The 14,643-nt window shown below is 58.1% G+C and overlaps 1 protein-coding gene across 10 annotated transcripts in view; it reads right to left on the bottom strand.

The window, feature by feature from the left end:
- Positions 1-14,643, bottom strand: part of RTEL1 (regulator of telomere elongation helicase 1) — a 34,666-nt gene that overhangs the window by 19,414 nt on the left and 609 nt on the right. For 9 of the 10 annotated variants that reach the window (XM_047067850.1, XM_047067849.1, XM_047067848.1 and 6 more), the window contains exons 2-10: positions 13,954-14,203; positions 12,857-13,049; positions 12,492-12,585; positions 11,834-11,915; positions 11,591-11,651; positions 7,836-7,911; positions 6,897-6,981; positions 6,282-6,347; positions 5,076-5,229 (exon numbers count right to left, since the gene is read on the bottom strand). In XM_047067850.1, coding sequence (XP_046923806.1) covers positions 5,076-5,229; positions 6,282-6,347; positions 6,897-6,981; positions 7,836-7,911; positions 11,591-11,651; positions 11,834-11,915; positions 12,492-12,585; positions 12,857-13,049; positions 13,954-14,055 — 913 coding nt within the window. In that variant the 5' untranslated portion in view covers positions 14,056-14,203. Of the gene's footprint in view, positions 1-5,075; positions 5,230-6,281; positions 6,348-6,896; positions 6,982-7,835; positions 7,912-11,590; positions 11,652-11,833; positions 11,916-12,491; positions 12,586-12,856; positions 13,050-13,953; positions 14,204-14,355; positions 14,573-14,643 lie in introns of those variants that run through there. The other variant, XM_047067851.1, reaches the window with a different exon arrangement.

Here is a 14,643-nt window from a genome sequence, read left to right on the forward strand (position 1 = left end):
CTGCGTGCAGGGGAGAAGAGGGAGGCAGCAACACACGCTTGTATCTGCTGCTTTCGTGGGGGAAATAAAGCCCAAAACAGAATAAACCAGAGACTGACAAGACACTTCTCGAGTAGACGATGACTTCTGGACCCACGTTAACATTTCAAATGCTCAAAAAATAGCAAAGGCGTGATAAAATCAACAGAGAGAGAAAAATGCGTAAGAAGTGAAATCTAAAGGACAGCAAGGGAAGCGGAGAGGATGATGAAACGACAGTGGAGCTGCAGGCACAGCCGAGCACCAGGGCACAGTATGCGGGCTGCACACTTGGGCCGACGACAGAACGGGTACGAGAGCGTTCGGCTCTGGCGAGGAGGCCTGCCGTTATCACAGATGCGTGAGCTATTTAGAAACAACCGTTTGGGTATTCCAGGATAAAACAAGTAAGTGAACTATTGGGAAAAACAGAAGCCAGCTTTTTCCACTATCAAAAAAAGGATGGGGGGGGGCACCTGGGTGGCTCCGTCGGTTAAATGTCTGCCTTCAGCTCAGGTCATGATCTCACGGTTTGTGAATTAGGGCCCCGCATTGGGCTCTGTGCTGACAGCTTGGAGACTGCAGTGGCTCCTCTGTCCCCCCTCTTTCTCAGCCCCTCCCCAACTCGCTCGCTCTCAAAAATAAATGAACATTAAAAAAAAAAATTCTAAAAAAAAAAAAGCCCCCATGTTTATAGCAGCACTATCAACAATAGCCAAAGTGTGGAAAGAGCCCGAATGTCCATCGATGGATGAATGGATAAAGAAGACGTGATGTATATATACAACGGAGTATTAGTCAGCGATCAAAAAGAATGAAATCTTGCCATTTACAACTACATGGATGGAACTGGAGGGTATTATGCTAAGAGAAATCAGTCAGTCAGAGAAAGACAAAAATCATATGACTTCACTCACATGAGGACTTTAAGAGAAAAAACAGATGAACATAAGGGAGGGAAACAAAAATAATATAGAAACAGGGAGGGGGACAAAACAGAAGAGACTCACAAATATGGAGAACAAACTGAGGGTTACTGGGGGGGGTGTGGGAGGGGGGATGGGCTAAATGGGTCAGGGGCACTAAGGAATCTACTCCTGAAATCACTGTTGCACTAGATGCTAACTTGGATGTAAATTTTAAAAAATAAAAAATATAATTAAAAGTAAATAAATACATAAAAAGGATGGATCGGGGCTCCCGGCTGGCGACTCTAGACCTCAGAGTCCTGAGTTTGAGCCCCACACTGGGTGTAGAAATTACTTAAACAAATAAATAAAAACAAGACAAAATGGATGGGAAGACCGACGTGACGGGGAGAAAGCGAGGATGAGACGCGCGGTTTCAGACAGACTGGAGCGTGTGCGTGAGCCCGCGACCCCGCACGCACGGGAAGGACGCTGCCCTGCCGTGTAGAGGAGCAAAGTCTTCCATACGGGGAAATTCCAATTCAGAAATGAGCGGCATCCAGGGGTAAGAAGACACGTCATTTTGCAAACATTACGGTAATCGTTAGAGACGAATCGCGAACGGACGCCACAGGTTACTTAGAAATTACAGATGGAAGAGCAGAAACTTCATAGCAGGAAAATCCGGCAGTCGTCACTTACCGAGTGATCAAAGTTGGCGTCACCAACAATGCACACACAGACGTGCCGAGCCTCGTCTGTGATACGAGCCCGAGGGCACGGCACTTGTGGGCGGTCCTGAACGGAGTCACGAGGGCACATCTCACACGTCCCAAGTGCAGGGCGTCCAACGTAACTAACCTTTCTCTTCACAGGTATCTAGGCCACAGAAGAGGACATCTGTCCAGACCACAGCTCTCAGGCCACAGAGACACGGCCACGGCGTGGCTCCCAAACCACGACATTTCCTCTGGTTGTGTCTCAGGCTACAGTGAGGACGGCTGGACAAATTCTTGACAAGAGTGCACTATCGATGTTGGTCTCCCGATCAGAGCAAGGCCACACGAGAGTGTCCTTGTTCTTGGGAAACAAACGCTGAGATACAGAGTATCCGGAAGGACGCACAAAAAGAGATCATCCGTCCACAGAACTCAAATAGAAACAGGAGAAAAACAAAAGATGATTTTAAAAACGAAGACTAAATCGGAAGGAAAACCAAAGTGGGCGCCTGCCACGGCGACTTCAGAGAAACAGGAGGAGAAAGGGGGCAATTTTTTATAAGTCAGGAAAGACACAGGAAAGACCTTGAGGCAGAGGAGGCTCTGAACGCGTCCCCGAAGAAGAAAACTGGAGCCCATAACAAGAGCTGAGCACGGCAGGCCAGGACACTTCCGCGGACGCAGAGCAGTCTGAAACCACGTGTTGAGGGGGCACGTCGCATGGCGGACACTGAGACACTATGACAAAGTCACTGCGCTTTGGAGAGTTCTGAGAGGACACAGGACTTGAAAATAAAAGTCTCAAGATAACAAGGTTTAAGAAAAACATAAGACCATCCATCCAGAAAATCCACTTCTAGGTGTCCTCGCAGAGAAACACGTAGCTGTTCACTCAAACACACGTGCATTCGGGCGTCGAACACAGCTCTGATTGAGCAGTTCTGATGAAGGGAAAATGTGAAACAGGTACAAACGGGCAGGGCTCCATGGGGGCAGACAAGCTCCTGTGAGGCTCAGGGACCTGGAGCCCGAGACCAGCTCAGGGGGCCTGCAGGGCCGCACCTGTCTTCATGACAACACCACCCCTCAGCATGACACACAGTTTGCCTTTCCCCTCGGATGGACCGGCCTGGACGGAATCGGGAGACCTGGAAGACGATACATCTGTGTTGCCCGGCGTTGCCGGCACTACCTACAGCAGCAGCGGGAAATGAACGCAGCACGTGATGGGCGGTACCGCATCAGAGCAAAAGCAGAAAGTTACGGCCCAACCACCTTTGACAAAGCCAGATTATCAAACAGATCTTTTTAACCATAATAAGATGCCACTCTTTCGATTTTTAAAATACAGTCGTTTTTTAAGAAAAACGTTCTTGGGGCACCTGGGTAGCTCAGTCGGTTAAGCGTCCAATTTTGGCTCAGGTCATGATCTCACGCAGAGTTCCTGGGTTCGAGCCCCGCCTCGGGCTCTGTGCTGACAGCTCGGAGCCTGCTTCGGATTCTGTGTCTCCCTCTCTCTCTGCCCCTCCCCTGCTCGTGCTCTCTGTCTCTCTCTCTCTCTCTCTCTCTCTCTCTCTCTCTCAAAAGAAAGGAAGGAAGGAAGGGAGGAGGAGGGAGGGGAGCGGAGAGAGATAAAGAAAGAAAAGAAAGGAAGGAAGGGAAACAAAACATTATTTGTGTTAACATGCCATGGACTGAACCACGTTCTATAAAAAGATCTGTTCAATTCCTAACCCGTGGTCTCTGTGAGCGTGACCGTATTTGGAAACAGGGTGTTTGCAGATATGATCAAGTTAAGATGAGGTCACTATGCACGACAGTGGGTCCTACTTCCGTGACCGGTGTCCTTACAAGAAGAGGGACATTTGGACACAGACACACGGGAGAGAAACCCGTGTGAAGACGCAACGGAGGCTGGAGGCTGGACAGACGCCCCAGACGCCTCAGGAGCCGACGTGTGGAGCCGACGTGTGGGCCTCAGACTCGGGCCCCAGGGCGGGGGCGGGGAGAGGGGGGTCCTGTCGTTCCAGGTCGCCCGGCTTATGGCGCGTTGTTATGGCAGCCCTGGAGTCTCACGTAACGCGTAATGGCTCGTTACTCACAAGAACAAATACGTCGTTGTGACCCGTTTAGTCTCTCTTTGTTTAGTTTCCATGTCTAATACAGTAATCATCGATAAACATAATTCACAGAAAGACGAATCAGTAAGGTTTCTTCTTAACTTTAACTTTTTTAGGTTTAAGTTTTCATTTACTTATTTTGGGAGAGAGTGTGCGCGTGAGTCAGAGAGGGGCCGAGAGAGAGGGAGAGAGAGAATCCCAAGCAGACCGTGCACTGTTAGCACAGAGACCGATGCGGGGCTCAAACTCATGAACCGTGAGTCAGACACCTCACTGACTGAACCGCCCAGGCGCCCAGAATTCAGTAAAGCGTTAAGAACATAAAGGTCCAAACCAAAACACTCGAGAACTTCTGTGCCAACCACACAAGCGCCGCTTACGAACCCTCCGTCCATCGGCGCGGGGCTGTGGGCGAGCCAGCGGAGGCCTGACCGAGAGGGCAGACGCAGGTGCCCCGGGCAAGAAGGGCGCATGGAGCCCGCAGGGGGGGCCTCTGCTCCCTCTGGAGACTGTTCAGTCTCGGGTCGCAAAGAGGAAGCTCCAGCTGCCCCCGCCGGCACCCCGAGCCGACGGCAGGACACAGCAAAGCCTCTGGAGACGCCGCCGTACAGAGCGCAAACGTCCCAAACCTCTAGTAGCCAGACAGGGGAGGTGCCTACGGCAGAGCGGTCCTGCTGTGACCTTGTCAGCCACTGACAGAGGCCGCGGAGCGGATCCACGCAAACTAACCGCGGCCACCAAACACGTGCACGTCCAGCACAATTACCCTCGTGTCCTGGAAAACACCGGGAGCGGACTGTGAGGAGAGTAAGCCACATACGAGTAACGCTAGCGGGTCTTTGATAAATGACGTACTTCACAGTTAACACGTGTAGTTTTCATTTTTATACAGTGGAGTGTCTTCCGCTGGGAAACTGTGGAAAGGTCTTCAGAGAATGATGGAACGGTCAGCGGGCACCCACTCCCTGCTCCATGAAGCCCCAAGACCCTCCTAACATAATTCATCTTGGGGCGCCTGGGGGCTCAGTCAGTTAAGCGTCCGACTTTGGCTCAGGTCAGGATCTCACTGCTCACAGGTTCAAGCCCCACATCAGGCTCTGTGCTGACAGCTTGGAGCCTGGAGCCTGCTTCCGATTCATCTCTGTCTCTCCGCCCCTCCCCTGCTCCTGCTCTCCCTCTCTCTCGCTCTCAAATGTAAAACGTTGAAGAAAAAAGAAGTTCACCTTGTCCCCAAACGACTGAAGAAGGCGCTGGGACCAGAGACCACTGGGCAGCCTGTCTCGTCTCTCGTCTCCCACCTGCAAACTCACCTGAGGCGGCAGAGTCCGTACTGAAGTCCAAGTGGAACTCGCCCTGCTGTGCCACCTTGGTCTGCTCCTCCAAGACCTGGTCTATGGCGTCCAGTCCAGAAGCCACGTCATGGGGGGTCAGGTCGAAGGATGCCGACTCCTCACACATCTTTTCCTGAGAGACCAGCATACACGCTACAGCCAAACGGGGCAGGGACTCGGGGGTCCAGGAAGCCAAGGTGCGGATGAGGGTACAGGAAGCAGAGCCCCCCCCCCACCCACCAAAGTCCCCCCTCCACGGTCTCTAAGGCCAGGTCACAAACTGGTCCAAAAATGGCCATCCAACCACACGAGTGTCTGAAACTTCGTCAGCAGAAAATTTCCCATTAGAATATAGATTTCTGGGGGCACCTGGCTTGCTTAGTCAGAAGAGCATGCGACTCCTGATCTGAGGATTGTGAGTTCAAGCCCCAAATTTGGTGTAGAGATTACTAAAACAAAATAAACTTAAAAAAAAAAAAATAGAGAGGGGCACCTGGGTGGCTCAGTCGGTTGAACGACCGACTTTGGCTCAGGTCATGATCTCACGGTTCGTGGGTTCGAGCCCCATGTCGGGCTCTGTGCTAACAGCTTGGAGCCTGGAGCCTGCTTCGGATTCTGTGTCTCCCTCTGTCTCTGCCCCTCCCCAACTCATGCTCTGTCTCAGAAATAAGTAAACATTAAAAAAAATTTTTTTTAAAAATACAGATTCCTGGTTTTCCTCAAAAGTTCTATCTGGCCCACTGGACCTATTGTCCCCCATAACAATGCCTGGAACCAAGCGGAAGCTTGAGAGTGGCCACCACTGTCCCAGGACGCAAGGCTCCAGAGCACCCAAGTGGCCTTCCTCCAGTGCCCTGGCCAAGGCCAGCCATTCCTGGAAACACAGGCCCTGAGTGGGGGTCACAGGAACGTGTGAGGCAGGGTGCAGGTGAGAGAGAGGGGCCAGGAGGTGGCCTCTTTGAGCCGAGTCTGGTTATGGCCACCAACGGGGAGCATCAGGCCAGGCGTCCACCGAGAGACAAAGAGAACAAAACAGACGGGAGGGGGGTAGTGGGGGGGATTCCAGGTGGAAGTGGGCCACGGGGCCGGCCGGTGTGCCTCGCCTGGGGCTCGGAAAGGTCTGCACTGCGGTCCGCAGGAAGGCGGCAAAGGAGAGGTGTGGCCAACGGCCACCCAGCTACTCACCACATTGTGAGCTTCGTCGAAAATCACAACTGTCCCCTTCAGGTCAATGCTGTGCGCCCGGCGGCTCTGCACCAAGAGGGGAAGGACGCAGGGCTGGAGCCAAGAAGCACGAGGCAGGCAGGGGTGGGCCGGCCCTCCCCCTCCTCCCCAAGCGTCACCACCGCACTGCCGGAGCCGCGGGCAATCCCCTCCATTCCACCCACCCACCGCTGAGCTGGACTTCAGGTGGCCCTTCCGGCGACACGCACGGCACGAGGGAGCAGGTACGCGACCCCACACCGCGCTCGCCACACAGCCGAGGAACGGAGAAGGAGCAAAGCGGGGCTCGGCCTAGCGTTCCCTCAGGGTGGGACAGGGTGACGTGGCTGGGGTCTAGGACTAGAACTTCTGCGTCTACACTGCAGCTGACGTTTCCATAAACAAAGTGCCCGTTTTAAGTGTGTGGTTGGGTTTTGACAGACGCGAGCACCGCGGCTACTGCAGCCACACCCGCCTGCTGCCCTGAGGAAGGGTCTAGTCTCAGGAACTGAACGAGCAAAGGCCCCGCCGGCCCCTGTGAAGCCAGGGACACCCGCTGACGTCAGCACTCGGCAGCCACGCGAGCAGACGGCTCACCTTGGCGTCCAACAAGTAGTTGTACGGCATGAAGATGATGTCAGCCTGCTGCTTCAGGTTCCGAGACAGGTAGTACGGGCACAGCCTGTGGGGAGCAGGGAGGTGGCGCCGTGAGCACCACAGAGGGGGGACCAGGTCCCTGGAGGGGCTCCTGCTGCGGGGCAGGCGTGAGGAAGGAGCCCTCGTGCTGCACGGGGCCCAGACAGGAGCCGGAGCCTGGGGACGGTGGGAGGGCCCACAACTCACACCTGAGTCTTTGACCAGGGACTTCGACTGGGTCACCGATTGAAAATTCCACATAAACAGGGGCGCCTGGGTGGCTCAGTCGGTTAAGCGTCCGACTTTGGCTCAAGTTACGATCTTGTGGTTCGTGGGTTCAAGCCCCGCATCGGGCTCTGTGCTGACAGCTCAGAGCCTGGAGCCTGCTTTGGATTCTGTGTCTCTCGCCCTCTGTCCCTCCCCTGCTTACGCCCTCTCAAAAATAAGTGAACGTGCGTTAAAAAAAAATTTTAAGCAAAAAAAAATAAATGTCTACATAAACAAAAACCCCAATGTTATTCCTGGGTACAGAGCTGAGGCAGTCAGAAAGAAAACGCTGAACCCCATCTTAGCACAACTCGGAGCCCCGAAGCCGTAAGAGGCTGATACACACAGCAGAGAGGCAGGCATGTTCTGTGGGAACGGGCCAAGTGGGGAGGGCAGGTGCGCTGCCCACCGGCTGCTGGAAGCCACAGTGCGTCCTCCAGGAGGCCAGAGCTGCCCGTCAGCACGGCGGTGACGGCTTCCCTGCCTGTGTTCCTCGGAGACGCTTCCGTTTCTCACACTGAGCAACTGTCAGCTTTAGGACCAGTCGAGGCAACGAGGACCACGGCTCATGGTGTCCTGCCAGAACCCGCCCGGAGGACGCGGTGGCTGCTGCCTGGCTGGGAAGGGTCTTACTTGTGCTTGTTCCCACTTTTGACCAGGTCTTCAATGTCCAGGATGGAGGTAGTCAGCTCCTGCTCCAGGCTCTTCTCTGCGGAAAGAGGCAGGAGTAAAGACGTGTCCTCAGGCCCGCTGAGTCCCCGCAGACCCCAGAGGGACGCCCAGAACAGCATGGCTCCCACATAGTGAGCAGTGGCCACGGCCACCCCAAGACTCTCCCTCAGGGCAAGACGGGGGCACCCCCCCGCCAGGGACTCACCAGAGAGAACTCCTGCCCTGTCAGCCTGAGGGTCACCTGGGAAGGACCCCAGACCTTAAGCGATCCTTAGGGAGCCCTGCCCTGTACCTCAGAAGGTGGCTGCTGGCCTGAGACTGATAAATGGGAGAGGGGATCCCTGGGAACTTGGGGGTTACGGGGCTGGAGGGGGTGCACAGTCCCACAGCCCGTCACCACCATCCCAGACACTCTCGAGGCCGTGCCCTGGGAGCATCTGTCTTGCTAGTAGGCTTCAGTCTGGCACCAAGTTGCTTTCTCTCCCCACCCCCACCCCCAAATGTCAACAGTGCAGGGAGCACAGAGCAGAGGCAGGGCAGACAGGAAGGATGGGGCGCCCCGAGGCAGAACCCACCTGACAGACCCAGGGCCCCTCCCTCGGGATAGCAGCCCATAAGCACCACACCCTGCTGGCTGGACAGCCAGGTGGCCCAGGGCAGAAAGGTGCTCCAGAAGGGGCACAGGACCTTCCCAGGGCCCCAGGAACCCTCTGGGGAGCTGCTTTAACCCGGCCACTCGGGAGCCCTCGCCCAGGCTGGCGGGACCAGGGCTCTCCTCTAAAAAACACCCGAGGGCCCCAGGGCAGCCTCCTGTGGAACTGGGCTCCTGGCTCCCGGCCCCACTGTGGCAGGTACCAGGCCCAGTCCACTGCAGAAGCCGGAACAGAGTGACCCGACCCCGAAATGGCCCCAGGGACAGCAGGGAGAGAAGCCGCAAGCTGGCACCGCCATAGCCACAGAGCAGCCAACCACAGGCTCTGTGGCAGGCCAGCCCGGAGCCCGGACACCTTCCTGGGGCAGGGGTGTGGGTTGTGAAGGGGTCCCAGCCAGCGCGGACCCCGGCACGCAGATGCTGCGGGCGGCCAGCAGGGCCCTTCGCCTGCTTCCCCAGATGCAGGCCAGGCAGCACTCCGGCTCTGCACCTCTCTTCCTCCTACACGTGCCTCTCCTCCTCTCAGACCCCTCCTGCAGTCTCGGCTCACTCTCCCCAGAGCTGGGCAGCTTCTGGCGATGCCCCCTCACGTCCCACGGCAGGGCAGAGGAGGCTGAGGCACGGACCTCGGACAGGGCGTGCGGCCAGAACCAGAGCAAAACGCGGAGGCTGGGGATCAGGGGAAGACCGATGGAGGCTGGAGCCAGCAGGGCAGATGGGACGGCACCCACACTCTGCCGTGCGGGGCGGGGAGATCGGAGGGGATTGGTCTGCAGCCCAGAGGACCAGCACATGCCAGCTCCAGCACTGACTCCGCTTTGGGCTGAAAGTGCCCCTCAGCTCCCACCACCCACCTCTGGACTCCTGACCCATCCCTGCTCCAGCACCCACCAGATAAGGTAAGGGATACTGCAGGTGGGGATGGTGCAGGGGGGACGGTGCAGGGGGGGACGGTGCAGGGGGAGACGGTGCAAGTCTGGATGGTGCAGGGGGGCGGTGCAGGGGGGGACGGTGCAGGGCGAGACGGTGCAGGTGGGGATGCTGGGGGGGAGGACGGTGCAGGTGTGGACGGTGCAGGTGGGGATGGTGGGGGGAGGACGGTGCAGGTGTGGACAGTGTGGGGGGGACGGTGCAAGGGGACACAGTGCAGGTGTGGACGGTGCGGGGGGGATGGTGCAGGGGGAGACAGTGCAGGTGGGGATGGTGGGGGGGGAGGAGAGTACAGGTGTGGATGGTGCAGGGGGAGACAGTGCAGGTGTGGACAGTGCAGGTGTGGACGGTGCAGGTGGGGACGGTGCGGGGGAGGGACGGTGCAGGGGGGAACGGTGCAGGGGGGAGATGGTGTGGGCAAAGACAGCGCGGGTGTCGACGGTACGAGCGTAGACAGTGCAGGTGAGAAGAAGTGCAGGTGAGGGCTGGAGAGTGGAGAGCTGACCCACAAACAGCTGTGGGAAGGTGGCGGGGACAGTTCCATCAGGAGCTGTCAAAGGTTGTGGCACGTGAACAGGGTACCTGCACGCCACCCTCTTTGCCTGAAATATAGGGAGGGAAGTCAGGGCGGCCACAACAGGGTAAAAGAGAGGACGCCATCAGGCCTCGCGAGCCTGTCTGCGGTGCCCACGCAAAAGCAGGACGGAAGGTGGAGGGCTGTGAGCAAAAGGTAAATAAGGTAACGGGGAAACGATGCCGTCAGAGCGACCCCAACACCCACAGCCCTAACACAAACAAGTCGGTCAGCAGTCTCCGAACCAGGGCCAGAGCCGACACCGGGCCACGGGGCCAGCGGCTGCGCTCGTCTGAGTCTCCCGTAGGCCAGGCTTGTGCTCGCTGCTGTTCCAAGGGTCTTCGGTGCCACCAGACCAAACAACACAGCAAACGAGAAGGTGGCGCAGAGCGAGCTCCGGGAACGGGGCCCAGGGATGGCAATTACTGGGAGGTGGGGGATCCCCGGCTCCCGCCCCCAGGAGCAAGCGTTGCCCTGGCATGCTGGGTGCTCCAAAGCACCACCACTGTCTTGTGATTGCTCTCGGGCCCATGTCGCCTCTGTGCCAGCATCTGAGTCCCAACCCAGAGGCAAGAAACAGGGACCCCCCCACCCCCCACCCACACACAAGCCACAGAGCTCTAGCTGCAGACAGGAAACTGTAAAGGCCACACCCCAAAGAAGCCCCTCTGCCATTGCTTTTGGTTCCAGAAGTCCTTGACTGGTGTGAGGGGCACCCCCACCGTGGAAAAGCAAAGATCTCACAGATTTGGAGTCAAGGGCACCAGCGCCAGCCCTCCACTCTGGGCCCGAGGAGAGGAAGCAGTATGCACCAAGGCCGTGGGCACCTGCACATGCACCCATCGAGCCACACTAGGGCCAGCTGTTGTCATGACCCTGTGCCAGTCACTTCAGCCACCTCTGGGAGAGGCTGCCCACTCCCCGACACAGCACCAAAGGACAGAGCACTCCCAGGACTCAGGGGAGCCACGGTCAAAGGACACATGCCGAAATCAGAACGAAAAGCCGGTGGAGTTCGGGAGACCACGGAGAAGCTTCCAGAACCCCCTCCCTGAGCTAACTCCCCCAGAATGAGCCGAGACGACGTGTGAAATGCTGTCTACTGGGAGGCTCGCCAGAAGCCCAGCGCCCAGGGCTTTTGCTGGGGGCTGGTCACGTAGGCAGCCCTGGCTGGAGAGCACCCCAATTCCAGACTCGGCTCAGCATAAACCATGTTGTTTGCACCAACAGTTTAGGCCCTGAGAGCCCCTACCAGGGAATGGTGAAGCCCTGAAATCCCAGTTCCCAGACCGCAGCAAGGCCAGCCTTGCCAGGAGGCCCCTCTGGGATGGAGGCCTCTCCTGCCCCGGCGTATGAGCCGTTCTGCACACGACCCAGGGCAGGCCCGCGGCCAGGAGACAGTGCTCGGACGACTGCGCCTCGCTGAGCCCCCGCGGCCACTCTGGAGCCCGAAGGGGAGAGCCAGCAGGCCACGAGGCCTAAGAGGCTGCACGTGCTCCAAGCCCACCTGGCTGTACGCTGAGCGAGCAGCAGGAGTGGCTTCCACGAACCCCCTCTCACCTTCCACGTTGTTGTAGAAGTGACAGGAACGACTGGCCACCTTTTTCCGGCACAAGTGGATCTGGGAAAAAGAGGGAGCAGGCCCGGCGGGCACATGGTCAAGGACAGCGCACCGGGCCAGCCAGGGAGCACCCTGCCCAATGTGTGGAGAGCGAGTCCTGTCCCAGCCCTGCCCCCACCAGCTCTTCACCGGGCTGTCCCCCGGGGGCACGGCCGAGGGAAAGAGCCACCCCAGGAGCCCACCTGCATGTGGTTACTCTCCTGCTTCTTCACCTCAGGGTGGATACACAGCTGCTCCCGGGAACCCAGCACACATACCCTGGGCCTGGCAGAAGAGAGAGCCATGGGGTCCAAGAACCAGAGGGCACCAGCCCCCAGCGCCATCCGGCAGCAAGAGCATGCACTGCGGGGGGCACAGCGGGAGACAGAGCTCACTCACAAGAGGGAGTGGCTGGGGCCAGAACGGACCCCAGGCTTGGGCGGCACTCTCTCTGCTGCATCGCCCAGAGTGAGCAAGGAGACAAGGCAGGGGAAGCGGGGCAGACGGAGGAGACCCCACCTCCTCTGTGCTCCCCCACCCAGGAGGCTGGGGCAGGACGCCAGGACCCCCGCAGCTGTGCAGGGCTCCGACAGAGGCAGGGCCGCCCCCTTCACGCGCCTGCCACGGTGACCCGCGCCCGCAGCTGACACCACACTGCTTTCCAGGACCACAGGCTGCCGCTAACCCAGCCGCTTTCTCATAAGCAGTGGGCAGCAGGGTCAGCCTGGCCCGCACACAGCCCTGGACGCGGAGCAGACAGTACCCTCCGGGCAGGGTCCAGGCAGAATGCCACCATCAACCACCTGGCCAAGGCCAACCCCCCGTAACTCCGAGGCAGGGGTGAGTGCCGCCTGGCCCTACCGGTAGGAGGTGCTCCGAAGCTCGCTGATGACCTGAGTGAGCTGCGAGTGGGTCCTGGAGGCATAAATGATCTTTGGGACGTCCGAGTAGCAGGCTGCCCAGACACAAGGAAGCAGGGCAAGTCACAGTTCCGGCAGACAATGTTCTCACAGGCTGTTAACCCAAGGGCACGTGGCCAACTCGACCCTGCGCACCTAGCCCCGGGAATGAGCTATGTGGCTAGCCGCGGCGTTCTAGTGTGAACACGTGGCTCCGACCTGAGGCTCACGGCCAGATGCTGGGAAAGAACGGAGCAGCCTCACCAGCCCACTCCGTCCCTGCGTTTCTTCTCTACAGAGCCCCAGAGGGGCCGAGAGGAGCCTCACCTGTGCTGTCTCCATCGGAAGCGGCAGCTCCCCAGGACGAGGTGTGATCGACAAAAAGCCCCCCCTGCGCCCTCTCGGCGATCTTGCGGGCAGAGATGGTGTCACGGAAGTGCTCCCGCCAGGCCAGCGTGGTGCAGAGGAGGCACAGTGTCTTCCCAGTGCCTGTGGGGCTCTCCAGGATGCCATTCACTTTCTGAACGGGGTCAGGAACAAGGTCACGGGGAAGCAGGGAGAGGCAGTGCAGACCACACCGCCCACCTGACACTGGTCTGGGGCAGTTCTGTCCAGGCAGAGCCCACCCAGCAGGTGGCGAAAGGCCTGGGGAACAGTGGACAACTGGACAGTGCTTCCACTCTCAAACCAAAAGCCAAAAGCTACCGGGTTAATTCAGCCCTCATTAACAAACAGCTTGCAGAACATCACCTAAAGTATTTTTCCACGTAACATAAGTAGTAAAGTGACTAATTAGGTTCCAAGTCTCAAGACAGAAGACTGTTCTGCGACTTTGCATGCAGACATTCGCACTGTCTGAACAGAACCTGACGACCTATGTAGACCTGCATGCACAGGCGGGAGCCCGAGCCGCAAACCCGGAGACACACAAAGGCACATCAGCAAAGCTGTGCCCCTCGCTCCCGGGACTGGGCACCAGGCTCCTCACTGCAGGAGTCCGTGTCCAGAACAGCAGTCAGGAGCCCCTCAGGGGCTGGGAGCTTCAGGAGGGTGTGAGAGAGCCTACCAAGAAAGCCAGCAGGAAGCAGCCCGCACCCCCCCCCCAACTTTCCTGCACACCCCTGGGGTTTGAAGACCTTCCAAAATGACAGTTGGGCACTGACTATCCCTCCATGTGGAAATACCTCCCCCGGATCCTCAAGTGGGCCTCAGGGTGCTCCCAAGCCTATGACCTCACGACCAACCTTAGGAGTGAAAAGTGTCTTTTTCCGCCTACTTCCCTATCGTCTTTCCTAGAACCCCAGCCCCATTTATGACTGAGTCCTGTATCCAGAGGGAGACCTCATTCCCAGCAGGGCCCAGCAGGAGTGAACAGGAAGGTGGACCCACTCCCAGGGCACAAAGCCCCCCATCTGCAGCTGTACCTTCTGCAGACACTCCAGGACCTTGCTCATGTACTCCTCCTGGCATTTGTACGGCTGGAAGGGGAAGTCCACTGTCACGCCATTCAGGGCTATCTTGGGCATACTGGCCTGTTCTCAGGAAGGCACTGAGGCTGGCTGATATGCAGACTGTGAGACAAAACCCCTCCGAACATCTCAGGATCTCCGCCACTGCGGGTAAGTGATGCCAGCCAGCGGCGCTGGGACGTGACCCTGCTCCCAGCAGGAAGCCCTATGGCAGAGACGGCAAGACTGCTTATAGCAGGCCTTTCTGGAGTGCCAAGCCACCTCACCGATCGATCGGGCAGGCCCTCCCCCCCTGCAAGGTCGAAGGCAAGCCTGTGATGTCCTATCATAAGGAGCTCGGGAAGATGAGGAACCTACACGTCAGCCCTGCCTCGTTCTCCCGCCCCGCGCAGCTGGGTCCTGCTCGGGGAGAGTCGGCCAGATACACAGAAACAACGAGAGCTGGAGCCCGGGTGCAGTCCCACAAGCTCCGCCTGCAGTAATTCACTTAGTGCCAGCGGAGCTGGAGAGGCCAGACCCCCGGCTTGGGCCGGCCTCAACGTCCAGTCCCAGTTTCGCCTGGACACTGGGGCTAACGGACAGTTCATGTAAACACCGAATGACGGCCCTCCCTGCAGAGCCCGGCCCGCAGGGGAACCACCGCCC

Source organism: Lynx rufus, unplaced genomic scaffold (assembly GCF_022079265.1).
Source record: "Lynx rufus isolate CCGP_SWC_20201006 ecotype Redwood Valley unplaced genomic scaffold, mLynRuf1.p SCAF_8, whole genome shotgun sequence".
NCBI lineage: Eukaryota > Metazoa > Chordata > Mammalia > Carnivora > Felidae > Lynx > Lynx rufus.